Raw genomic sequence first — 27,370 nt, 5'->3', positions numbered from 1 at the left:
AACAAGTATTCAGTCAAACTGAAATGTGTAATGTAGGCTAATTATATATCTTTTGTGCTGTTTTTTGGGCTGTTATTGTCCTGAAATAGAATGAAAGGCTTACAAATGGACCCCATGGGACATTATAGGATAAGGATTTTTTTTTTTTTTTAATAAAATAAAATCTACACACTGAAGTGTGTAGATTTATGCCCATGATGTCATAATGAAACATGAATACAGTATCTTACAAAACAGAACTATTTGTATAGGCTATACACAAGGCAAAACTACCTTGGTATAAATCTTTTTGAAACAAATAACATTTGCAGTCACTAAATAAATGCATTGAATGAATGCAAATAGCCTATGAAGTACAAAATATAAATAAAATAGCAGATTTATATTGGACGCAAACTAACCTGTTTGCTGCAAAATTCAGCTTTGTCCAACAAAGTGGGAACGAACTGAGAAGAAAGTTCTGAAGCGGTCAAGATAGTCGTGTTGTGTGATTTTAGGTATTCCTGTATGAGAGGCTTTATAGCTTATTATAGCACGTCATTGTCTCCTGCTGGCTGAGAGTTCACACCCCCTTGAAAATGTGGTATGAGGTATTTGTACTTTACTTGAGTATTTCCAATTTCCAGTACTTTTACTTCTACTCCACTCCACTACACAAAATGTTTACTTTTACTTCACTAAAATTATTTTGAAAACTTTAGTTACTAGTGGCGATTTTAATTTTGATTAGAAAACATACATTAACCACTTCAACCCTATACATTTCGGCCACTTGAAAATAGCTCTCAATGTGTTGCAAGACTCGCAACGCATTGAGATAGCCAAATGTATGGCTATATCGGGATCTGATGAAGACAGGCAACCTATTCAGCTTGCTTCCCTTACAGTGAAGCATTGTGACAGTTATACATTATCTTGGAGCCATCTTCACTGCTCATGGAAATGCCCCAAACTCACTTGCCCTACATGCAAAGGAGAAGACAAAGCACCTAAACAAACTGATTATCTTCCTGTCCACCAACTATGATGCTCCATTCTGTGTAAAACGTAAGGTTTTTGACTGAGGCTGCTTTCTCATCAGCTATATTGTATGGGTGTGACCGTGTGAGGCTTGGTTGAAAATCCCCTCTCTCCTCTCTGGAGTGAAATCCCTACTTGGGGTAAGGGTTACTACCCCTAACTTAACCTGCCTGTTAGAAGCAGGACTGCCTTCAGTGCAAGCTTTGGTGAGAGAAAAGCAAGCCAGGTTCTTCACCAACATACAGCAGCGGAATGGCATGCTTGATGACCCCTTGTGGTATGTTCTTCAATTGCTGAAAAAGGAGAACCAAGTCATGTATTCTCATTTATCTGAGATAATGGAAAAACAAGATCATATTGAGAGTGACCGAAGGGACATGATTCATAAATTACAATCCAAAGAGAGAACAAGAAATAAGACATACCAAGCCATCAACCCAGATCTATTTATTCACCCACTCTATGCCAGCACCAGCAGTATACACCTTACATTGAGGACTATTTGAGGATAACCTTTACATGGTTTCGGTTGTCCGCTCATAGACTGCGTGTGGAAATGGGAAGATGGAGCCGCATACCACCTGAACAGCTTGTTTATCTACGAGTTTCTGCAAAAGCTTTCCACGACGCATGCTAGGTAGGCAGATGTCATATAGCACTTCAGTCCCAGGACTGAAGCTAATTTTGCACCCCTCACTTTGAGCACAGGGCGCTTCATGAGCATATAAACATAAATAAGTCTCTGTCTAAGACTCTGAGGAGTCTTCCTTAATAGTTTATGCAGCGAGCGGGTATTTTTAATCCAGTTTTTCAGGTAGGCTGATATGTAATATTTACATATGTTGTGTTAACAGTAACATGTTCACAGATTTAAAGGCAACAATGAGCACAAAACCTTAACTTCAATATGGAATATATAGCCTATAGTCTGTGTATGTTGGACGACATCATAATTATCACAAGATTATGAGGTCTATTCTGTTCCTGTACATTCCCCTGAGCAGTCATTTCAACCAAGCCGGTTTACATTACTGATCAATTATGCATGATATACGATGCAGAATGCAGATCATCATATAGCTTATACACCTGAGCTTCCCTTTTTGAAAACTGAAAATGATACAGAGCTTGTACAAAAAATACAAAAATCACCCTCTTGTCTACACCTGTAAACTCAGTGATGTGACAATAAAGCCGATTGTAATCAACAAGCACACTCAACCAGTACAGGTGTAGACAAGAGGGTGATTTTTGTATTTTGGCAAAACCGCTGTTCAGGTGGTATGATGAAGGCTCCATCTTCCCATTTCCACACGCAGTCTATGAGCGGACAACCGAAACCATGTAAAGGTTATCCTCAAATAGTCCTCAATGTAAGGTGTACTGCTGGTGCTGGCATAGAGTGGGTGAATAAATAGATCTGGGTTGATGGCTTGGTATGTCTTATATCTTGTTCTCTCTTTGGATTGTAATTCATGAATCATGTCCCTTCGGTCACTCTCAATATGATCTTGTTTTTCCATTATCTCAGATAAATGAGAATACATGACTTGGTTCTCCTTTTTCAGCAATTGAAGAACATACCACAAGGGGTCATCAAGCATGCCATTCCGCTGCTGTATGTTGGTGAAGAACCTGGCTTGCTTTTCTCTCACCAAAGCTTGCACTGAAGGCAGTCCTGCTTCTAACAGGCAGGTAGTAACCCTTACCCCAAGTAGGGATTTCACTCCAGAGAGGAGAGAGGGGATTTTCAACCAAGCCACACACGGTCACACCCATACAATATAGCTGATGAGAAAGCAGCCTCAAAAACCTTACGTTTTACACAGAATGGAGCATCATAGTTGGTGGACAGGAAGATAATCAGTTTAGGTGTTTAGGTGCTTTGTCTTCTCCTTTACATGTAGGGCAAGTGAGTTTTGGGCATTTCCATGAGCAGTGAAGATGGCTCCAAGATAATGTATAACTGTCACAATGCTTCACTGTAAGGGAAGCAAGCTGAATAGGTTGCCTGTCTTCATCAGATCCCGATATAGCCATACATTTGGTTTTACAAGCTCTCATTTGGTTCTACAAGCTCTCAATACGTCGCGTTGCGACGCATTGAGAGCTATTTTCAAATGGCCGAAATGTATAGGGTTGAAGTGGTTAATGTATGTTTTCTAATCACAATTAAAATCGCCACTAGTAACTAAAGTTTTCAAAATAATTGTAGTGAAGTAAAAGTACAACTTTTGGCTCCGAGATGTAGTGGAGTAGAAGTAAAAGTACTGGAAATTGGAAATACTCAAGTACAAATACCTCATACCACATTTTCAAGTGGGTGTGAACTCTCAGCCAGCAGGAGACAATGACGTGCTATAATAAGCTATAAAGCCTCTCATACAGGAATACCTAAAATCACACAACACGACTATCTTGACCGCTTCAGAACTTTCTTCTCAGTTCGTTCCCACTTTGTTGGACAAAGCTGAATTTTGCAGCAAACAGGTTAGTTTGTGTCCAATATAAATCTCCTATTTTATTTATATTTTGTACTTCATAGGCTATTTGCATTCATTCAATGCATTTATTTAGTGACTGCGAATGTTGTTATTTGTTTCAAAAAGATTTATACCAAGGTAGTTTTGCCTTGTGTATAGCCTATACAAATAGTTCTAACAGCAAATTAACTTTTGTTGTTTTGTAAGATACTTTCTTCAAGTTTCATTATGACATCACAGGCCTAAAGATTTTATTTTATTTAAAAAAATAAATTATCCTTATTTTATAATGTCCCATGGGGTCCGTTTGTAAGCCTTTCATTCTATTTCAGGACAAAAACAGCACAAAAAAACAGCACAAAAAATATATAAATAAATAGCCTACATTACACATTTCAGTTTGACTGAATACTTGTTCTTACCACCTGCACTTTCTTAATCCTTGAATTTAAAGATTCCTGCAGGTACCAGCCTGAAATCTAAACATGGAAATGATACCATAATAGCTAATCTTTGGCTACAACAACATACAAAATGACCACATTTTCTAGCTATATTTCAAAGTCAAAGTCGTACAATTAGTCACACACGTTATCGCAGTGAAATTTGCCCGCCAGGAACATATAAAACAGCTTTATTAAAAAGTGATATTGAGACAGTTATTTAGCGTTTTATTTAGTGTTAGGTAGTTGATGAGTAATTACAGTTTAGCTTTAGTTTTTATAGTTAAAAAATTTAGTTTATAGTAGATAGTATAGGTGTCAGTCAGGAAATCTGTTTAACAAATGCATTCAGTAAGCAGTAAATATAGCCTATTTATAGGTTTGACCGTCTCCATTCAGTTTGTCTCGTTTTCTTGATTCTTGCAGGTCCCAACAATACAACAATGGCCATGTTAAAGGGAGAAACCATGACTCTTGTCGATGTAGGGGAAGTCAAGACTGTACAGTGGAAACAAGGCTCTGTGTTGGGAATCGGTGGTGACAAGACCCAGGCCTACCATGAGTGCGCATACAAGTGAGTGGTAGTGACTGAGGAGGCCCAGCTTGGAGGGGGTGTTCTACTATGATGAGTGTACATAAGAATGAGTGGTGCGGTGCTGGATGGGTTATACAAAGGAATCCTAATATTAATGTGCAAAATCTTTGTATTTGCATACGGTTACGGTATGTATGTGCGTGTGAGTGTGCCAGGACCTCCAAAAACATCTGACCCGGGCGTGTGAACTGAGCGGTGCAACTATATACTTGTATTATGGACTAACACTTTCTCTATGGAAATAACAAAAACTATGGAACAAAGAAATAATTTCACACACAGTTTTACACCTGTAAACCTGCAATGTGACAATAAATTCTGATTCTTGTATATAGATTATCTCATAACTAACTACACGTTTAGTGACGTTACGATCTGTAATGCAAGATTACTCCAATGGCCATACTCTTAATCAATGTCCTCAAATTATTATACTTTTTCAAAATTACTCCATACATGTGTTTTATTGATGAATTTCCTCAGTAGAATACATTGTACATATACATCAGGGGTGGGCAACTTTGAAGATGGAGAGGGCCACTATAGTTCCACACTCACTTCAGGGGGCAAATATAGTTCCACACTCACTCCAGAGGGCCACTATAGTTCCACACTCACTCCAGAGGGCAACTATAGTTCCATACTCACTCCAGAGGACCACTATAGTTCCATACTCACTCCAGAGGGCCACTATAGTTTCACACTCACTCCAGAGGGCCACTATAGTTCTACACTCACTCCAGAGGGCCACAGTTCCACACTCACTCCAGAGGGCAACTATGAGATAAGATAAGATAAGATCTTTATTGTCACTGTATGAGACATACAACGAAATTCTGTTTAGTGCAGCACAACATATAACAGTATCAAGAGAGGGTTAGGGTTAGACAACGAAAAAAACACTGAAGGGGCTAAAACTTCATGGCATAAAACTGTTAGTCCGTCATAGTCCAGTCCAGTCAAGTCATCTCAATCCATTAATAAATATTAAATATTCTAATGCACTGTTAAAATGATAAAATAAGGGGACCACACAATCATACAATTCATATGCAAATTCATCAACAGTAGGAGGGGACCATGGGGGAATATATTATATACTATATACTATTGCACTTGCCCATATGCTATTGCATATACTATATCATATTGCGTTTGCCCATAGTCTATATTGCACTTGCCAGATAGGACAGTCATATGTGAGTGTGTGTGCGTGTATGCGAACCAAGCAGTGTTTTCACTGTGCACGTGTGTGTGCACGTGTGTGCGTGCGTATATGTGAACTGAGCAGTGTTTTCACAGCCTTTGGAAAAAAGCTGTTGGACAGCTATAGTTCCAGACTCACTCCAGAGGGCAACTATAGTTCCAGACTCACTCCAGAGGGCCACAGTTCCACACTCACTCCAGAGGGCCACAGTTCCACACTCACTCCAGAGGGCCACAGTTCCACACTCACTCCAGAGGGCCACAGTTCCACACTCACTCCAGAGGGCCACAGTTCCACACTCACTCCAGAGGGCCACATTGCATATTACTTTTGTAGCAAAAATAGCCGATCTTCAAGGTCGCACTGCGACACGTTTTGACCTTGGAGATCTTTTAGCTTTTTGCAATTTTTTAATTGGAATCCTGAAAAGTATTTTTTTTTATTAAATTTCAAATACCTTTCAAATGCCATGATTTAATTATAGTTAGGTTAACTTTATGAACTAAATACAAATACATTGGACAAGTAATTAATGTGGGCCATGTTTTCACGGCTGGAATTGTAACAATAATACTGTTATATCAGTATTATGATATATATATTTTTTTTTATACCACGATTTTGTAACCCATTTTCACCCCTGTGTCAATTATCTAATCCTGATCCTGGTCTCTACACACCCTCCGCCAACCTGGGGGAGCAGTGGACTGACCTCATGCTTCCTCTATGCATGAGGAGTCCAAGCTGCTTCTTTTCACCTGACAGGGGGGAGTTTCCCTGGTTGGACGTAGCGCGTGGAAGGAACACGTTATTCCAACCAGTTCCTTTCCCCTCCATCAGGCGCCCCGACTGGCCAGGGGGAGGCACAGTATTCTGATGTGGCCCTCAGGTTAATATCAGAATATCAGCATTCTGATATTAACCTGAGGGCCACATTATACATGTAGGTTAAAGTGGGGGCCCCATGTGGCCCATGGGCTGCCAGTTGCCCATGTATGATATACATAATAACATCCTCTTTTTTTATACTACAGAATGCAAGGAGGCAATCAATTGCCGATTTACATCCAGGTCGGCTTCAAAACACCGCCAAAAAGCCTCAAGGTTGATGGCACTTTTCAGTTCGGAATGAACAACGGAGTCCTCTTCCTGGTTCTCCACAACAAGTCCCAGACTCCCTACCAGGTAACCCAGATATTCTACGACCACATATCTTGGAATTGTCTTTTTTAGCAATTAATTTAAAAAGCTCATGCACCATGGAGAAAACGCATCCGAGAGTTCTGAAAGGCTTTCAGTAGAAGTCAACTTTGTCATATTTCCACTCACTACAGGGAGGCTCAGCACTGTCAAACAGTAACCTTACTGTACATTCTGTGACTATAATATAGGCCTACTGTATTGTTTTTAAATATATTCGTCCACTTCTATAACTGACACTACATTTAGCTTTGAGCAACAGTTTATATCAGTTTAACAAAGAGAACGATGCCAGCACTCACATTCTGTTCAACAAATTGTATTTATTCTCAGATGATCCTAATCTTTATCCACCTGATGTATTTTCAGCATCGTTTCATGATGAACCCCACGCAGCAGTTTCTGAGTTATGCAAATGAATTGTTGAAAAGCCAATCTGTAGACCTTTCCTGGATTGCTGGAGATTACCTTCGCGACTTCGAGTGAAATCTGGTTGGAAACAACTTCATGCAGGAGAGAGACCATCAAAGCTGATGCTGTTTTTTCTTTCTTGGGATGCGCTGTAATTGTATTGTCTTTTTTTTCTGCTTTATTATCCCAGCAAATCTCAGTCAAACTTTACACGCACATTCTCATCAAATTTTTATTGATAGCTATGATTAGCTATATGATTGTCTTCCAAATTTTGCAGGAGTGGCCTGTTTTGCATTTGCGATTTTAACTATGGGGTCACTATTTTGGTCAAATTTCAAATTAAAATGTTATTTTAACTTAGAATTTAAAAATAGCAGATCTACAAGGTATCACGATGTGATACATTTTTAACTTGAAAATGGGGTATTTTCCCTATTTGTCTCATATAGCCTATATGATGCTTAAGTGGTTTATAACAATTTTAAATTGTATTCAAAATTTCAAATGCCCTTTGTGTTTCTTTTGTCTTCTTAATGTTTTGTGTAAACCAATTCGAACTGCCTTTGAAATGTGCTAAATTGTCTTGTCTGAATCAACCAGATGAATAAACACAAATACAAGACCATGTTGTACTTTATTTGTAAATATGCAAAAGTGTGGAAATTGTAACAGTGTATTGATCATGCTGTTCTTCTTTCTGAATTATTACCCTCCCTGAAAGGCTTGGGTAAATCCAAATAACTGTCCTTTATTCCATTCACACATACATTCAGCGATTCAGGAGTCAGTCAAAGACTGTCTGTCTGTCTGTCTGTCTGTCTGTCTGACCCTGTCGATAGCAAGGACATCATTGGAGCCATCATCACAGGCCTCAATGTAGAAGAACCTCTCTGGAGTGGTGTGCCTATACGAAAAGAACGGAAGAAACGAAAACACCACAAGGGGTTTACATTCATGGGTCTTCAACAGGGGGTCAGGGACCCACTTGAACTTGAATCTGAGAAACATTAGCCGAAAATAGCAGATCTACAAGTTCCCAACACCTTGCATAACAGTATAATAAGAGGTTAGGTGACTGTAGAGGGAAAAGGAGCAGACCAAGTACAGAGCCACTCTCTACTAATCAGGAGGCTTTGTTTATGTATTTTACCTGTTCTATCCGTGTTAGTGTACGACTGTACGTGCTTGCAGGCAACACTCCACAGTCTTATTTACTTTGCTCTTCTTTTTACCTCTATTCTTCTTTCCCTTTCCTGACAAACTACAAATGGTGGAGCGAGCTATACACTTTCACCCACTTCTTTTACAACGTCACCTGTAAAGATGTGACCATTTTAAAGCTGTTTCTGAACCAAGGTTTTACTACAACTACTGCTGGAACAGCAAGTTCCTATTCATGGTAGCAAAATTATCAACCATAACTACGGTACACTGCACACAATGAAGGCACATTGTAGCGTGTTACAGGGTGGCCTTCAGTTAAAGCAGCTCTGTCCATTCATTATTGCTCTGTTTTTTGTAAACAGTGGCTAACTTGCTAGCATTGCCTATAGCTGTGTTACAGTGGATCTCTGTCTGTACCCGCCGGGGCAACTATATAGTTGGCTGAAATGACAACACGTTTACATGAACGGAACCGTGGCATTCGCCTCGAACTGCCTGCCACCTGTACAGCATCGCGAACACAAAACCTCCCTTAAACGTGAAAGTAATTTGCTCTGCTGGGACATCTCAACTTGGTTCCTTCTCCACCAATATTACTCCTGCAGCCCGTAACCTGGGGGTGATTTTTGATTCAGACCTTTCAAGAAACAGGTAACAACAGTCGTCCAATCCTGTTACTTCCAGTTAAGGAACATAGCCAAAACCAAGACATTCCTCTCAGCCCCGGATCTCGAAACTGTTATTCACGCCCTCATTTCATCACGTCTCGATTACTGTAACTCCATATACTCTGGCCTTCCAAAGAAAATTACTTCCCATCTACAACTCATACAAAACTCTGCCGCTCGACTACTGACAAACACTAAGAAACGGGACCATATCACACCAATACTAGCAGATCTGCACTGGCTGCCAGTGAGCACCAGATGTGATTTTAAGATTATTTTAATCACGTTCAAAGCCCTAAATGGGCTGGCCCCTATTTACATCCGTGAGATGTTATCCCTCCCCAACTCCGTGAAGTACAAAATATGAATAAAATAGCAGATTTATATTGGACGCAAACTAACCTGTTTGCTGCAAAAGTCAGCTTTGTCCAACGAAGTGGGAACGAACTGAGAAGAAAGTTCTGAAGTGGTCAAGATAGTCGTGTTGTGTGATTTTAGGTATAGGCTAAAGGCATTCCTGTATGAGAAGCTTTATAGCATAACATTGTCTCCTGCTGGCTTGAAATGTTGTTGTTTGTTGAGAAGCAGTGGTGGAAAGTAACTTAAGTACATTTACTTTTACTTAAAGGGTTAGTTCAGATTTGTGGACTTAAAGCTGTAGGAAACCTGTTACTTTTCAGGATTCAAATTTAAAAGTAGCAAAAGTAGCAGATCTACAGGCTCAAAACGTGTCGCTTTGCCAGGTTTGGAATTTAAAAAAATCAAATATATTAAAAAGAAAATCTAATTTAAAAACACAAAACAATTATAAGAGGTTAATGCCCGAAACAAAATGTTTTTGGGGTAGGCCTATATCTAGGAACTGTTGAAAGTAGAAGGACCTAAAGTCCTAAAAGTCTGATAGGAATGGTCGGAATTGAAACAAAAGTAGTTATTGAGATGTTTTGATGTTTAATGTGACACTGCATGTTGTTTGTGGTTTTTCAATTAAGTTGTGTTTTTTTATGTTTTACTGTAAAGCACTTTGGTACAACGTTGTTTTTAAATGTGCTATATAAATAAAGGTGGTATGTTATGGTATGGTATCGTAGTCTCTTGTCACCATGAACCTCCGTTAAACAGTTCAGAGAACCACCAGCAGAGGGAGACATTTTGACAAAGTGGTTGTTGCGGTCCCCAACAAAATGAGTTAATATACTATCTAAATCAGTTTAACCAATTTAGCACTATTAAATGTGCCTAATTTCAAAAAGTTTTTTTTTTTAAATAAATATTAAATACATACAGGGACTCTTATAGGGGTCCCTGGCACAAAAGCTATTCCGATGGGGGTCCTCGCCGTGGCCAAATATATACAGAACATTCATTTGGGGGTTCTCAACTGAAAATGTGACCATAAATACCTGTATGAGTGCAGAAACGTGTAGCCTGTCAGTGGAGGAGGACTCTGGGATGGAATCTTGCTGAGAGAGCAGCTTTAGCACATAATGATGGAACTCCTCCATGTGCGATTACCGCAAACACTTGGAGGAATTCGTCATACAAAACATCTGGGGTCGCCTGGGGGTCCTTGATCAGATTCCAGGGAGGCAGATCAAGGCGGAGAACCTTTGTGTTTCGCGTTCAGGAGATCATGATTGTATTGGATCTCTGGCATGATGAGCTTGAGATCATGAGCCCATGATGTCGACGCCGTCGCTGGGCTGGTACTGCCGCAGCTCTTTGTTCTTGATCTGCTTTGCCGAGCGGAGCTGCAGCACCCCGTCTCCAAAGCAGCTCTGCATCAGGCTCTCCTGGGCCTGTCGCGTTGCATGAGGCTCACCTCCTCCTCCACGCAGGCGGGACCGAGGGCCGCCAGCTTCCGCCAAAGCGAGGCGTTGAAGTTGTCGTAGAGCTTTGCGTCCAAGTAGTTCCAGGCGTGCATCTTAGCTGCGAGGCCCGTTGCGAGGCTCTGCTTGGAGCCGGCGGAAACCATGCAAGGCACCAACCAGCACATCAGGAGCAATTCGGGTTTCAGTGTCTTGCTCAAGGACACTTTGACACCAACTCTCTGGGGGAGCCCGGGTTCGAACTTGTAACCTACTGTTGTCTCAGTAAGACAGCCCTCCCCCTCTCCACAAGGTGGGGTGAGTGCAGCAAAGCATTATGGTCATTGTAGTAATCCTACAGTAAAACCAGTGTCCATACCAGACACAAATACTAACATATCTAAAAACACATATTACCCACATAAAAACACCCAAGGGGGGGGGGGGGGGGGGCTCCTGATGTGCTGGCTAGTGCCTTGCATGGTTTCCACCGCCTTCGGTGTATGAATGTGTGTGTGAATGGGTGAATTGATGCACAATCTATGTAAAGCGCCTTGGATAAAGGTGCTATATAAATGCACCATTTACCATTTACCCAAGTGTTTCTTGTCTCCCAAACATCACTTTATTAAGATCTGGTTGCAAAAGGGGTGAAGTGGCCCTTTAAGCCCTAACCGGTCTCCCTATACACACTCCTCTGTGGCCTGAAAACTGAAGTACGGATGAAAAAAGCCTATGTGGACATTTTTAAGAACCACTTCAAAACTGTTAAGCATTTGTGGAATGTCTTTTCCATCATTTGAAAGTTTCATGCTGTTTTTATTTCTGTTGTACTGTATGTGAAGCAACTGTAATTGTCCACGGACATCCACCTGAAAATATTGTGTCATTTTTGTTAAAATGTTTAAAAGATATTCAAAATATTTCTTAATATCTTTTTAAATAACAGATGTACAACATCACAATGTGACTGTCGCTGTGAGCTTGTAGATCTATCTGCTATTTTCATTTGTGCCTGGCCACTTGGTTTTCTTGCAAATCTGGCAACATAGACTATTCAGACAACCTAGGGGACTTTTTGACAGCTGCTGAAAGTTGGGGTACCATTAACCACCAATAAGGCCAAATGTTCAAAATGTCATTATACTTTAAGTAGTATGTTCGTTGGGTTGGTTAATTCGCCAGTAAATCAGAGGCAGAATAGAACTGTGTCACTGGAAAATGTTCTACTGAGAGTAGAAAATAACATGGTAAAAGGTTAAAATTGCGTGAGAAGGGTGAGAGAGGCAGCCCTGTATTCCAGATTTTTCTAAATATTTCAGACGGTATGTTAATATTGGTTTCTTGCAATGTAGGTGATCTGCAGTTGCTCTGGATAAAATTGTCAGCTAAATGGCTACAATGTAAATAATAAAATACTTCTGCCCTTCCATACACAAGAATCAAACCATCGCCATTTTAAACCCCTGAATGCTTTACTTAAAATATGCATACATAACACTTCTCCTACACAATACAGAACAGTACAATCACTTTTTTTGTAATAACACATTTAAATGCAAAAGAAAAAAGAAAAGAAAAGGGATTCTTGCGAACCTCGCTGCAAACAAATTGGCTTCTTGTTTTTGCCAAGCCAACTTATAGCAAGGAAAGGGGAACACAAGAAGCCCCCAAAAAAATACTTATAAGTAAACAAATGAAAAATAAAAAATATTAAACCTGTATAAGCAGAACCTACAGAACACCACATCTGTGATTGCTTTTAGTGTTTGATTTATATTGTCATGTGTTGTTGAGTGAGTGTGTGCGTGTGTACATCCACTTACGTATGTGTACCACTACGGTGTGAACTGTATGTTCTGTAACAGATTAAACACGACCTGCTGGTTTAAGCGGGAGGGCCTTTGGGCAGGACCACGCCTGTTTGCATCTGTGACACAGCAGAAGTAATGTTCTGTGTGTCGTGTGTGTGTGTGCAGTCTCATAATACATGCCATAAACATACAATTATACAGCACATATTATACATAAAAACATCATATCAGGCAGGGTTCATTTGCATGATTCTCCAACAGAAAACAACAATTCGTACGAGATCATAGTCCTATGATACACGCGTGTACAAAATGTGTCCATTAACTGTTACATGGCAGAAGAAATCCACTGAACTAAATAATGAAACAAACAAACGCGGCGATACATGGAACAAAGTAAAACTTTTTAAAAGACATTTTATGCCAGGATCAATCTGAATACATAAAAGGAAAAACACACACAAAACCTGTAAAAAAAAAAGAAAAGAAAGAAAGAAAGGAAAAAATACAATTCACCAAAGACCAATAAAGACAAAACAGGAACATAACAATACAAATATGAGATGTGGTGAGAAGGAAAACACACTGAAGGCAAGAAGAGCATGTGGAGGTAAACCCTATGCTTTGTTGACCGGGGTCCCCCAGGAGATCTGCAATTGGTCCCCCCTCCTTTTTCCCACCCAAATCTCTGCCCAAAACAGCCGATGTACAGTACAAGCTCACAAGACCCTGCGTTGCGACGTGTTGCGAGTGACTGTGAGCATGTGAATCTACTACTTTCGCCTTATTACATGCCCAGAATAGAGAGACGCTATAGGGCTCATAGTGAGGTTAATGGGGATACAACAGCGGGTTGACACACAAAACCAGATCGATCAGGGTCGAGGAAATGCAGCGGTGGGGGTTTAACAGCCAAGTAAAACGGATAGAAATAACTCCTTTCAAATTTAAACTTCTTTTCCACAACAAACAGTTTTCTTATATAATCTTAGAAGGCAGCTAACCACTGAACATGCTTGAATAGGTATAGCAAGGACATAACACGGTATCCGCCACAGCATAAATCAAATACTATTTAGCCATGAAGCAGGTAGTCCTATGCGTTCCTATGCAACACACCGGTCAAATAGAAGACCTCCGAACCATAACCAAAAAGCTCAAATTATCAGATAAATCACACTTTTTTTTCCCCTTGTAAAAAAGAAAAAGGGGGGAAAAAAGGATAAACTGACAGTGTTTCCAAGATTCTCTTCGGTGGGTATTACATCCAAGTTGATCCAATTAGATCAGTTCAAATTCCTTCAAGTCCTTCAGTTTGCAAAAATCTTGCTCAAAAACTTTCAGGTGGTGTGTGTTTGTGGGGGGGGGGGAATCTTTTTTTCTTCTTTTTTTCAGCTTCCTCAAACAAGTATAGTTGAGCGGTTCAGAGGCAGCACTGAATAAACTAATTAAAACAACCGCGCCACAAATACCCTCCACCAAGCACTGCCACTCAACAGCGTATAATATTCAATGCACGAATTATGAGAATAAATAATATCATTGATAATAAATAATAAAAGGTGGAGGCAGGTGAGCATTGGTGGTCCTAGGAGTAGCTCTGTGAGAGACAATAGGTCCACACAGGTGGAGATGCAACATCATTCGTCAGATACTGCTAGCTACACAGCTTGGAGGTGCCAGGTCCCAAGGGTGTCTGTCTGCTGGTTGGCCGTGGTTTCATTCAAGTGATTTTTCTTTTTTTTTGTCTTGATATCTTGGTTTGACATCTTGGCGCCCAGCCAAATGGCACCAACTGGCCCAACCTCCTGGAAGCAGCTCTCAAAACTGAAAAAAGTTTGCTTCATTCATTCCAGAGTCTATAGTCTCAATTCTCTTTTTTTTTTACTTGAGAAATGCAGTGACCTCGGCTCCCGAGGTCACCATCAGCTGTCCATGCTGGAACATTCTGGAGGAGAGAGCAGGGGGTCAGTGTTCTTAAGTACACATTTCCAGGCTGCAAAGTTAAGAACGCACCTACTAGCGTAGCCCGTTAGAACCAGGAAAGCATGTGTTATAGATTTGAGCTGTATACTGTATTATATAGCAACATACAATTTTTACCAGCTGCTGTGTGAAGCACAGCGGAGCTGGTTTATGATCGCTTTGCCTTTCTGGACATTTTCTTTCTTTTCAGAAACCTCGTAGGATTTAGAAGAACAGTGGTTCAGCTTGTATATCTGCTATTTTTGCTATATCTGCTATATTTTAAGTGTTTGAAAACTTTTGAATAATTTAGATTTTGTTAAAGAAAAAAGGATCCATGAAAAATTGTGAGAACGACTCTGTGTAACCTTAGATTTTTTTGCGTCGGCTAGTCAAAAATAGCAGACATACTTGCTATACAAGCTATACATGAAGGTGTGAAGTGAGAACTACTGATTTAGAAGGCATTTGTGGAATCGGCCTCTCAGGTCTTATATTAACGGGTCGAGCTCTTGCAGGCCAATCACACCACAGTCATTTGTGTCAATACCATTTAGTCCCTCTGCGTCCTGGACATCCAGGAACGGTGCAGGCCCCCAGATGCGGATGGTGCCATCATCTGAGGCGCTGGCCAGCAGGCCCGGCAGCACAGGGTTCCAGCTCACACAGTTGACTGTGCGGGTGTGTCCCGTCAGCTCCGCGATGGGCAGCTCACTGCGCCTGTGCCAGATGTACACTTTGTGATCTGCAGGAGGAGGGTGAGATAATATGAGTTGGGTGTTGACCGGTGGACGTGGCCATAGCTCTGGTGTCTCATTTCACACCACGAAACCTATATCACAGGGTTCTGGATTTGTTTCCACACGCTACACGGCTCAATTTCAAATAATAGTGAAAAGAACTGATCTACAAGCCCACAATTCATGTTTTTTTTTTAATGATTTATTTTCCACCTTCAGGTGTCGTTCTGATTACGTTCGAAACAAAGGAAAAAAAACCCTGTGAATTTCACAGGTTGTGCAAAGTTTAAGGTTCTAAAATGTTCTGGGTTACGAAAAGGGCCATCAGCGCCACACAGAACTGTAAAACAAGGAACCCTGAGGGTCCCTATACGTACTGTATAGACCACACTGGTGTAGATGGTATCATAGCATGTCATTATGCAGTTAACCCCAATACCAATGTGTTATCTACCCATAATATTTTAACATTGATGTTTCTTTGGTGAAATGGTTTAAGAATATCTCAATATTACAATTTCTTTGTTGAAATTAGAATATTTCAATATTACAGTTTCTTCTTTTATTTAACTACGTGCCCGTCGCAGTCGGCCACCGGCCTACTTGGGAACTTGCTAAATAGCTTAAAGGGAAATCTACACTTGATGTGTAATTTTAAAACAGAAGTTACTCTTGCTGGATCACTATTTATAATGGTGATTTGTAAAACAAATTGTCTTGCAAAGCACACCAATTATAGAGCCTTGGGGATCGCTACACTGGTTCGACAGAATATTAGGGTTTAATCAGTTAAGAAACATTTTTACCTTTTACAGACAGACCCCGGCCTTTCACACACTTTTAAAGCTATTCCACTCGCTCTTTGTTAACAAACAAGTTGGGAATTTGAGAGATGTATTGATTCAACCCACAGACACTTGAGTTACTTCTAAATGGCAACTAGCTGGATGTTGCGCTCACTGCCACAACATCATTACTGTTGTCATCAGAAGAATTAAGAGTAACGTTTCACATAATTGTCTCTGGCAGGTGGAAATCTCCTTTCAGAACTGCTACTTTTGATGCTTTTGTGTGACACTGTAGTATGTCCAAGTAGGGCGCTAACTTGAGAAAAAACCCCACAAAATGTTAGTAGTATATGGAGAGAAGAGGTTTCTGCCAACAGCTAACGCAACAACATATGATATCACTTCACCCTGGCAAAGGGAGTTATTACAGAACAGCTCTTTCTTAGGTATTATGACCTACAGTACTCCAACGGTCACTCACTATGTTTGTTGTCAGAAACCTTTCGTCTCTGCACTGCACTCTAGTGGATGTATTGCTTAACATTACAACCATGCCAACATGAAGGACACAATAGTGAGCAGAGTGACACGGATGCATTGTTTGAAACAGAGACATTGATTTTACTACGTAAAGGGAGTCAAAATGGACCTTTAAAGGTCCCTGCACACAGAGCGTGTTTTTTGGATTTCTAGCAGCGTTTCTCCATCGATTTTCAGAGAAACGTGTCCAGTGTGCAACCACCTTTAGTGTTGATTTGCTTGCCTGCTATAATTGTGTTAATTTATTTATTTGGCTCCATGATTGGACATTGTTCAGGTGGCTGATGGTCAGTTTATTTTAAAGTGTTAATCCGGCTCTGTGGCGTCTCTAAAGCTACAGGATTCATTACTGATTTAATTATTTGCAGCATTACGGAAATTGTAGAAGCAGTGAAAGAATGTATTTGTATTACTAAGGTGACGGTACAAGAAACAATACCCGAGGCAAAATCATAGCCAACTCGAGTGTGTATAATCCTAACTATATAGAACTCTTAATTAAGAGTGATAGCAAGTGGTTAATAGAAAGCTCCCCATGCGGAGGCCTTGCCTTCACTCCCGCTGGCGATGAAGTCTTCATTGTGTCCTCCAAAGCAGGAGTGGATGGTGTAGAAGCCCTGTGTCACTCCCTGATACTTTCTCACCAGAACACGGTCCTGCAGATCCCACAAGTGCACTCCCTAAAATAATCACACAAGTTAATAGTTTATCCAGATCCACACGTTTGGGACGTGTCCACCAAAGTACCAAAATAATTATAATAGCTTGAATTGATATAGCATGAACCCATGGACGCTTTACAAAATGTACCAACAAACAATCAACAACTACAGTATATGCCATAAGCCTGAGAGAATAAGTGTCTTTTCAAGAGTCCAGTGTTTACTGGAAGAGAGTTCCACAGGGTGGAAGGACCGCTTGGGGTCACCAGGACCCCACATTGAGAACCAGCGCCATACGTGATAAGACGTAAAGTACATACGAGCTGCTCACCTGAGTAGCGACATTCAGCAGAGCCAACCTTCCATTCTTTGAGACGGTGAAAGACATAATGGGATGATCCTCCTGCACTCTGTAATGGCACACGACACAGTGTCAAACTGGAAGACGCACACATGCTTGTGCTTATTTATTAGTGCTGGTCGGGATATAATATAATATATAATATTAATAAATTAATAATAATATAATATAATAGGGTCATCGTTGGAATCAGACCGACATTATATCAGCCATTATTTGACTTTTTATGACGACATCGGTATCGGCAATTATGAAGCCAGTGTGTCCCGATTTCTAACCACTTAGGCAAAGGTTTCCAAAAAAAATTGAAACGTAAAAAAATAAAAAGCATTATTTATTTGGCAGTAAGTGAAATTATTCTCAATTAGAAACATGTTTTGACAAAAGTCATTGGTCGAGCTCTAATCATAATCAGGCGGTAATATTTAGCGTTGGTTGCAGGCGTGCGATTGCCTCACATGTTTCTGTCCGTGAGGTCCTCAAAGTTGTAGCCGCGGATTCTCTGGTGTGTGTCTGACGCCAGCACGGTCCTGGAATCACTCAAACACCACAGACACTGGACTCGTACTCCCTCCCACGAGTCCAGGAGGTTGCCGTCCAAGTCCTGGGCAACAGGGCAAAAAAAAAGAAGGAAAAAAGAACCACTCAAAACACTTATCTACATTAGTAAGCAGTTTGAATCATCATATTATATAGATAGACATAGGTCAGGAAAATAATCATCTCACAACTAATTCTCCCAATATTAGACTATGCTGACATTGTTTACCAAAATACCTCCGATATACACCTCTATCCCCTCAACGTAACATATAACAATCTCTGTAGATTTATACTGAGGTGTCCCTATATGACCCACCATTGTACCATGTATGAGTCCCTCAACTGGTTAACACCAAAAGCTCGAAGACACTCTCACTGGCTACCATTTATCTTTAAATGCATATACTTTAATTACCCGGAATATCTAAAACAATATCTACGTCCCTTCAGCTCACCATAAAACCTAGACCTTATAGTCCCCACCAACATCAGAAAATAAGTTGGTCGACGTGCTTTTAAATTTAAAGCTCCTGTCGACTGGAACAATCTCCCCAGTTCCATCCATTAACTCCTTCAATATTTTGTAATAAGTGTCCATCATTACTCATCTTCAAACACCATGCTCCTGTTTCTAAATGCCTCTAATTGTTCTCTCTGTCTCTTACATCATGCTGTGAATTTACTATACCTCAACCTGCTGTCATCTAACGACTAAGGTGCATGTGCATGTCTGTACTCTGTGTATTCATCAACAATGTTGTTAATGCAGGATATCGCATTTGCATGTCTGTTATAGTGCTCGGCCTGTTGTTTGGCTTCCTCTGTATGTTCATCATCTTTACATCTTTACATACTTGTATCATTACATGACTATATTGATGTATTGATACTATGTTGCGGGTGATTAGGTGGGGTGGGAGCGGCTAGTTTTAGGAGAGCTTTGTTGTTTGTTTTGTCCTCGATTATGTATGTATGAATGTACTTGTATTTGCTGCATGTTGCTGGACCCCCTCGATAACGAGATGATACATCTCAAGGGTATATCCTTTTCTCAATAAAGGTTCATATTATATATATATATGTGCATGCATAAAGTGAGTGGCAAATCCAGTGTCAAAGTGAGTTAACGTTGTTTAATCAGATAGGACTTTTCTGTTTGGATGTATGGGCTGTCAAGGCCAGGAAGTAGGTTTTTGACACTCCGTTATGCGTTCCTGCATAACTTCCGGGTATGATGATGATGTCTCACGCATACCCTCTATAACAATAAAAAGAAAATAAACGCTGGCACACTGAGGGCTCCAATATGCTTTATTGCAGAAAATGTTGCTGTGATGTTTCGAGCTAAACGCTCTTCCTCAGTCTTTGCTACAATGAAACAACAAGTCAATTAGAGCCCTCAGTGTACTGATCATCACTCAGCACCTGCCCAACTTTGGGTTTGGTTCTTTGGGATCACTAGACCTGTACGTGCCCGTCGCAGTCGGCCACCGGCCTACTTGGGAACGATGCAACTTGGGAACCTAATGATATACGTTGTCATAGACATTACAGAACAAATACACTATGTGGGCCTCAGAGCTGATTAACTACTCACACACTGGTAGAATTGGCCTCTCTGGCCACCCGTGACGAAGCGCTTGCCATCTGGGTTCCAGGCCACGCTGGTCAGGCTGTCCTCGTGAGACTGGCTCATCTTTGTCCGCAACTCCCCCGTCTGGGTCGGCGGAGACAAGAGACGCAGGGGGTGGGAGATGAAACCAGAGCGCAATTTACATCATTGCAAGCAGCAAAGTATTAGTTTCAATCCACTGTCAGAGTCTATGGTGGCTATAGGGTTACCTGCACATTCCACAGCCACAGCTCAGAGCAGTCGTCGGGGCCGCAAGCGATCAGATATGCGTCGTCCGGGCTCCATGCCAGGTATGAAACACCGTAGGCGTGACCCTCCAGAGTCTTCATCAGCTTCAGCTGGTGGGTTTCCTGTCCAGTCAATGGGAAAACCAGTGATATCGGTCAATCAGGTCTTGTCATGTACTTTACCGAGACAATCTGGCACTTAACATTGATATTTACTTAGTAGTAGTAGTAGTAGTAGTAGTAAGCCTTGCTGTGCCCTGAGGCCCATATAGTCCAGTAATAATGTAATTTGACCTCAAACTAATTGCAAAAAAAACAAACTCAGCTGATTTTGTATCTTACATATGTCCTGAATAACATACAAAAAGTCCCCTGAAATTGTCTGAGGGGAAAGGGTTGAAAATGACCTGTACAGTATGGCCACCATAGACATCCAATATAAGGCAAATAATTTCAAGATTTCCTTTTGCTTTAAGTAGCATGTGACATGTCAAACTAGGGTGTTTTCACGATGCTGAGTCCATTCCAAGCATTAGTTTTGCATAAAAACAGTCCTTGGGCTAATACCGGCCATAGCCACTTGTGTGCTGACCTCATCACATTTGTGATGACGGCTATGACTGTTATTAGCCCAAGGAGTGTTTTTATGCAAAACTAATGCTTGGAATGGACTCAGCATCGTGAAAACACCCTAGTTTGACATGTCACATGCTACTTAAAGCAAAAGGACATTTTGAAATTATTTGCCTTATATTGGATGTCTATGGTGGCCATACTGTACAGGTCATTTTCAACACTTTCCCCTCAGACAATTTCAGGGGACTTTTTGTATGTTATTCAGGACATATGTAAGATACAAAATCAGTTGAGTTTGCTACTGTTGCAATTTGTTCTAGGTTTAGCCTAATTCTGGCCTATAATGACTGGACTAATAGGGCAGTTTCTGTAGCGTTAGGCAGCTTGATGTACAAGTACACCCCCTGGACATGATGTACAAGTACACCTCCTGGACATGATGTACAAGTACACCTCCTGGACATGACACTAGCATGTGCAGGGACTTACCCCCAATCAACCCGTGATGCTGAGTGCCAAGCAGGGAGGCATTGGGTCCCAATTTCTGTCTTTGGAATGATCCCGGCCACGGACACTAACCGCAAGGCCACAGAGCTGGTGATATTTACTTTGGGTCATACGAATCGTAACGGAAGTGTTGCTAACCGTGTCAACATGCCAAATGATGACTGTGGTGTCTTTGGATCCCGTTGCCAGCTTGGTGCCATCATTGGAGAACTTGCAGAACCACACCTCGTTGCAGTGCTCAGTGAGGATCTGCTGGGTGTAGCAGGGGAACTGTTTCCTGTAGATAAGACACAACCATGTGAGAGAGGGGCCAATCTAGGCAAGGTTTCTGCTTTGTCATTCATGCAGCCACTGAAACAACCTTGTGAAGTGCAGCGATCAAAGTTAAAATAGATGATACAGAGCAGCAGGAGCACAGCTGGTGGGGGGAATAATAATTGTCAAGAAAGGGGCAAGGACATTGGAGGTACAGAGATGGGTCGGGAACGGTGATGACAGCGCACTGCCAAATATGGACAGATTGTAAAGGAAGCCAAGAGAGGAGAGAGAGAGGGAGGGTGTGGGGAATGAGGGGAATGAGTGAGGTCTTTACCGGCTGCAGGCGTGATCCAACAGGAGAGACACAGAGTCCAGGCCACTGTCCAGCTTGGTGTTGTGGTAGAGGCAGCGCTCTCGCTGCAGCTCCACCGCCTGTCTCAGTAGAGTCTGCAGCCTGCGAGGCGGCAGCATCACGGACGGGGGCAGGTATGCTGGACAGACAAGCCAAGGGTCACATTCAGACTGGATCATACTAGCCCATTTAGACCTAAAGACGATTCTACAAAGTCAGTTTTCTGAAAAACCCATGTTTCTATGACAGTGGTGTTCAACCCTTTTTATGTCAAGGACCCCCAGAATTATCTGTATTTGGCCACGGATCCCCCATCTGAAAATATGTTGTTCCAGGGACTCCCCCAGAAGCAAAGATTTGAGTTAAAAAAAAAGTTCGCTCTGAAAGAATATATATTCAAAGATTTGTGGCACATTTTTACGATTAAAAAAATATATATATATATATAAAATATATATATAAATATATATATTTTTTTTAATATATATATATACACACACACACACACACACTTACACATACATACGTTGCTGCGAGTTATTGTCAAAAGTCCATAGAACCACAGAGTAGGGTTGTTTGATTGTTTTTCGTAAAATACATTCTTCAAATATGTTTTATAAAAATGCAAACAAAAACAAATTAAAAGAAATCCCTTTGGGATTAATAAAGTGACAACTTTTACAATATGTCCATTACCATTATACAAATGAATTCCTTATTCATTTATTTTACATTGGAGGGGGGAAAAAAGCCAATTTAACACTGAGGTGCCCACAATGTTTAGGTGCCCACTGTTCCTGCACCCTTTTGCAATGTGAAATGCCACCGAAACAGTAGGCCTAATCATTTTCCACTTTGCTTCTGTTTCGTCATATATGGGCTATATGAAATATGCCCACATATGCTGATACTGTAATAATAGTTATTTTCAACTTGTGAAAGCTGAAATGCTTTTATTGTGAAGTAACATCTCACATCCTGCATATTTCCGCATACCTACAAATAGCCGATCTACAAGCTCACAATGCGTTCCGGATGCGACACGTTGTGAGCTTGCAGATCAACCATTCTCAGCATGCAACACATCGTATGACGAAGCACAAGTCAGGCTTCACTTCAATAACTTGAGAGCTGCGTTTTGTTGGCCGAGGCGACATTACACAGCGCTCCTCGACGCAAAAATAATAAGCTATGGAAAGCTAGTTTTCGGTGGCAGCGTGGCACGTTATCAAGTTTACCTCAGTGTTTTTGGGTCGGAACATGACATGTTCTACTTGTGTCTTGGATCAGTGCGAGCGGCGTGCACCTCATCATAGAGTTGTGACTCTGAGCTGTGCGCATCAGAGTGTGATTACGTTTAATTTGTTAATAATTAAGGCCTGTTTAGGGTGTGTTTTAGCTGGGTTTTCGCCTAGAAGACTATGGAAATCTGGGACACAGTTAAGAGACTGACGTTCACACATGTTCAGGGACAACACTGGTCAAGAATCATTAAAATATTTTAACGCAATTGATTAACGCCGTTAACGCGATCATTTTGACAGTCTTACTATTATTACATCAGACAGATGTTTGTCTGGGTTATCGACTACAAATGATGTACACAGTCAAAGCACGTAGAATGACATAAAAATAAGAGCATTACTCATATCCATGCATATAAAACTATACTCACTTTGTAACTTGTCTAGGAGCTTCGTACGGGACATGGTTCCTTTGCCTTCCCATTCTGCTTTGGCTCGCAGGTCCTCTGCGTGGCTGCACATGAGGTACCTTCCAAGGAGATGACATGACATCCTCTTTAGTCACTAACACTCTGATAAAACAACAGCCCAGACCTACTGCTAATGTACAACAACATTGGCCAGCTTAGGAGGTCAGTTGTTGACATTAGACAACCACATGTAGATATACTGTAGGCTTAAGGTGGCCTTACACTAGCCGATTATTTCCAATCTGAAATCTGATAACACCACACACTACAGGATAATCGGAGCGGGGCAGAGCAAATATCGTCTTGATGTTGACACGGCCGATCCCGATCGCGCTTTGAGCGGCCCCGAGCAGATCGATTGAGTCGGGCACCCCCGAGCGTCAAAAATGCCCGATTATCGGCTAGTGTAAGGCCACCTTTATGGTGGCAATTCCCAAACAAGTAAAGTGAGCCAGCAAATAATTGGCAAAACACTAAAAATTATATATAGTGTATATATAATAAATAAAAATAAGTTAAAATTGTGATACCGAATAACAACCGCTTAAAACAGTCGGGTAGTCTGCGAACGCTTTCAAGATTTCGAAGCGGGACCTCATTCAGAAAAGGATATAACATCAGAAGAATATAAGTTCTTAAAAACAATCACAGAACATGGATGGAAATGCATTTTAGAAGGAGTTAACATGGCATTTTAAACTTCATGTCAACTTTAACGTTAAAGAAAGAATATATATTCAAAGGTTTGTGCCACATTGTCACGATTTAAAAAGAATAGCAGACCTACAAGCTCATAGCACGGCACCGAGTGCCGGTGCCGTGCTATGGGCTTGTAGATCTGCTATTTTTCAATAGCTAGAGTGTAACATAACGCTTGAAAGGGGTTCCCGGCCCAGAATGGGTTAAAGACTTTGCATCAGGCTCTGGGTTTGCAGGTTTACCCGCTCAGGATGTGGATGCGCTCCGTGTTGTACTTGAGAGGAGTGAGTTCAGCTCGGAGGACCTGCAGAGCTTCCAGGACCTTGCCGTCCTCCAGGTACTCTAGGTACTTCTGCTGCAGCAGCAGGAACTTCATACGCTTCAGCGAGTTAAAAGATGAGAAGTACAAAAGGATGAACGATGGCAAACACTGAAGCCGTCATGATATCGTGCGTGTGTGTGTGTGTGTGTGGACAATATTATGTCTTGGAAATAATTGCGATTAACGATTTAATTGTGTTTTGGGAATTGAACATTGGAACATATGAATGACTTTTAGGCTTCATAATCAAATCTGGCTTAAATATACAAAGAAATTACTGATAAATGTAATAATTTTATACTTTATAATTAAAAAAACAGCTGAAATAGCGATCTGCTATTCCTGCAACATGGAAACGATTATGAACTTCTAGTTAATTTACTGTTTGGTCGATCGCCTAGCAACCGAGAGCTATTCATAGAGCACAATCTAACTTAATCAATGAAAAAAACATATTTCTATAGCTTATATTATAATTATTCCCTCCCACACACGTCATGTATTCTTGTATTAGTTTTACTGAGAATAAGGTTCGATATAAGTTTAGGGTTAGGAATAGTTTTACCAGGGTTAAGTTTAGGAATAGGGTTAGGTTTTTGCACTGTTTTACAGTGGTTAAGGTTAGGAATAACCGTTTGTTAAACCTAACCTAACCTTTAGTTTACCGAGTTTACATTTAGGAATACCAGGCAGAGACCGTTCTACCGTTCCGCCGGCTGTACGCCCGAGTCGACTGTGTTTTGAGGCGAGCGTTCTGGTATTCACCTCAAGACAATAGTCACACATTCGCCTTCACCTCAGACATCACATTATCACATGAAAAATGGAACTGAAGTTAACATTCTTGCTGCCCCAGCCCCTCCTCCTGGAGACGAGTAAGGCTGGGACCCAAGCTAATATCAGATACGCTTCCTCGGATGGTTACTGGATACGATTTGATTTCTTTCAAAAAAAGAATCGGACGGTATACTATGTAGCGTAACACGGTAGAACACACCACTGCTCCTGGGCTATAGGCAGGGCTACTCTGCTACATGTGTACTGGGATGTTTTTCAACCACATAATGATGTGGTTGAATTCCTATGAAATTCCTAAGATAAATGGCCTTACATCATGTTTTACAATCATTTACATAATCTTCAGCATTTCAAGGCTTACAGTCCTTCCACTTACCACGATGGCGCTCGGTGAATGCATCAATGCTTTCAGCTCATTCAGGTCACTCTCAGCCTAAATGGAAAAAATTAAGTATTTTAATTAAAAATAAATTAAGGCAGGTTACACTGTTAATTAATCTATAAATAACTTGAATAAGAGTGACAGAGATTGGGAGCACAGTGAATTATACACCAACCAAAGGTGTTTTTGTAACATAAAACCCATATACCCCCTCTCTGCCTGTGATTATAGATGTAGTATAGGGTTATGGATGCGTGCGTGCGTGCGTGTGTGCGCGTGCGTGCGTAAGTTAAGATGACTTGAATAACCTTGTCCCACTCTCCTTCCATGACATGATTCCGGAACTTTGTGGCTGAAGGATGCTCCAGTCTGCAGCCGGACTCCTGCATCAACAAGTCCACCGTCTGGCTGTAGGACATAGACATTCTGAATAAAACAGTGTTTCTGTCTGGCTGTAGGACATGGACATTCTGAATAAAACACTGTTTTTCAACTTGTGGGCCGGGGACCATACAACGGATACTGCAAGTGGACCCCCAAATAATTGGAAAAACATTAAGATTTTAATGAATAATATAACATTAATATATAGATTGGGGTGTGTGTGTGTGTGTGTGTGTGTGTGTTTGTGTGTGTGTGTTAAAAGAACGCTTTTAAGATCTTCAAATGGGCCCTGATCCAGAAAGGATTGAGAACCACTGGAGTAAAACATCAATTTTACATGACAAGCGTGAAAGTCTCATGATACTTTGACTGGTACAAGAAGAACTTGTGTCATCATTTCTCATGAATCATTGGGCATGATGGCTCACAAGTCTCAGTGCTCATGATCAATTCATGACACTGATTGGAATTGCAACTGGTATCCTTATAGCATGAATCATGGCTCAAGTCTTCGAAAACAGATCAATAAAGGTGACTGTGTCAGTGTGTGTCAGCCATCTGCCAAGTAAAGTAGGCCCTTTACCAAAGATTTAACATAAACAAGGCAAGCTACTTTTCAACACTGCTGTGACTAAGCTCTAAATGTATTGTGATCGCCCCAGACTATGCTAACTATTACATTTTAATAGTAAAACACCATAATAAGTGTATGAGGGACGGGGACACCCCGGTTCTACACAGTGGCGTCCATTTACGTTTTATGAGAGACATGTCATGACATGTCAACAACAAGACTATTGTCGACATGTTCCAACACGACGATTTCAGTGATTGGGGATTTGAGGACGGTGATTATAATTTCACAGCTGAATAGAAGAAGACAGCTTTCATATTTGGCCGTGATTGATGACATAGACGGACAGGGCCGAGGGTGTATTATTTATTAGGACTTACTTTAAGCCTAAATCGTGTAGATGTTGCCCTATCAACCTGATGACATCTTCCTCGGACTGAGAGAGACGCTTCTTCTTCTTGACGGTGTTGTTGGCATCCTGTGCGGCCGTGCTGTTGTTGGACGCAAGCAGCAGCCTGGGGCCGAGGAG

General features: G+C 41.0%; 1 protein-coding gene and 1 long non-coding RNA gene across 2 annotated transcripts in view; one reads left to right on the top strand and one right to left on the bottom strand.

The window, feature by feature from the left end:
• The first annotated feature begins 4,366 nt into the window (after positions 1-4,366).
• Positions 4,367-7,788, top strand: LOC310856247. The gene is made up of 3 exons (XR_014569061.1): positions 4,367-4,520; positions 6,783-6,933; positions 7,318-7,788. It is a non-coding gene; the product is annotated as an uncharacterized lncRNA (long non-coding RNA).
• A 4,667-nt stretch (positions 7,789-12,455) lies between these two features.
• wdr26a (WD repeat domain 26a) overlaps positions 12,456-27,370 on the bottom strand; it is a gene marked incomplete at its 5' end in the record, with an annotated part of 16,175 nt that continues 1,260 nt past the window's right edge. The window contains 14 exons of the mRNA XM_083762012.1: positions 12,456-14,764; positions 15,332-15,526; positions 17,400-17,529; positions 17,843-17,921; positions 18,331-18,476; positions 20,013-20,132; positions 20,258-20,398; positions 21,497-21,635; positions 21,951-22,107; positions 23,644-23,741; positions 24,624-24,760; positions 25,878-25,934; positions 26,192-26,291; positions 27,222-27,356. Coding sequence (XP_083618138.1) covers positions 14,742-14,764; positions 15,332-15,526; positions 17,400-17,529; positions 17,843-17,921; positions 18,331-18,476; positions 20,013-20,132; positions 20,258-20,398; positions 21,497-21,635; positions 21,951-22,107; positions 23,644-23,741; positions 24,624-24,760; positions 25,878-25,934; positions 26,192-26,291; positions 27,222-27,356 — 1,657 coding nt within the window. The 3' untranslated portion in view covers positions 12,456-14,741. The remainder of the gene's footprint in view (positions 14,765-15,331; positions 15,527-17,399; positions 17,530-17,842; positions 17,922-18,330; positions 18,477-20,012; positions 20,133-20,257; positions 20,399-21,496; positions 21,636-21,950; positions 22,108-23,643; positions 23,742-24,623; positions 24,761-25,877; positions 25,935-26,191; positions 26,292-27,221; positions 27,357-27,370) is intronic.

This window comes from Protomyctophum parallelum (assembly GCF_964188405.1).
Source record: "Protomyctophum parallelum genome assembly, chromosome: 3".
Lineage (NCBI taxonomy): Eukaryota > Metazoa > Chordata > Actinopteri > Myctophiformes > Myctophidae > Protomyctophum > Protomyctophum parallelum.
The sequence above is the reverse complement of the archived record's forward strand: the minus strand, read 5'-3'. Positions and strand labels throughout refer to the sequence as shown.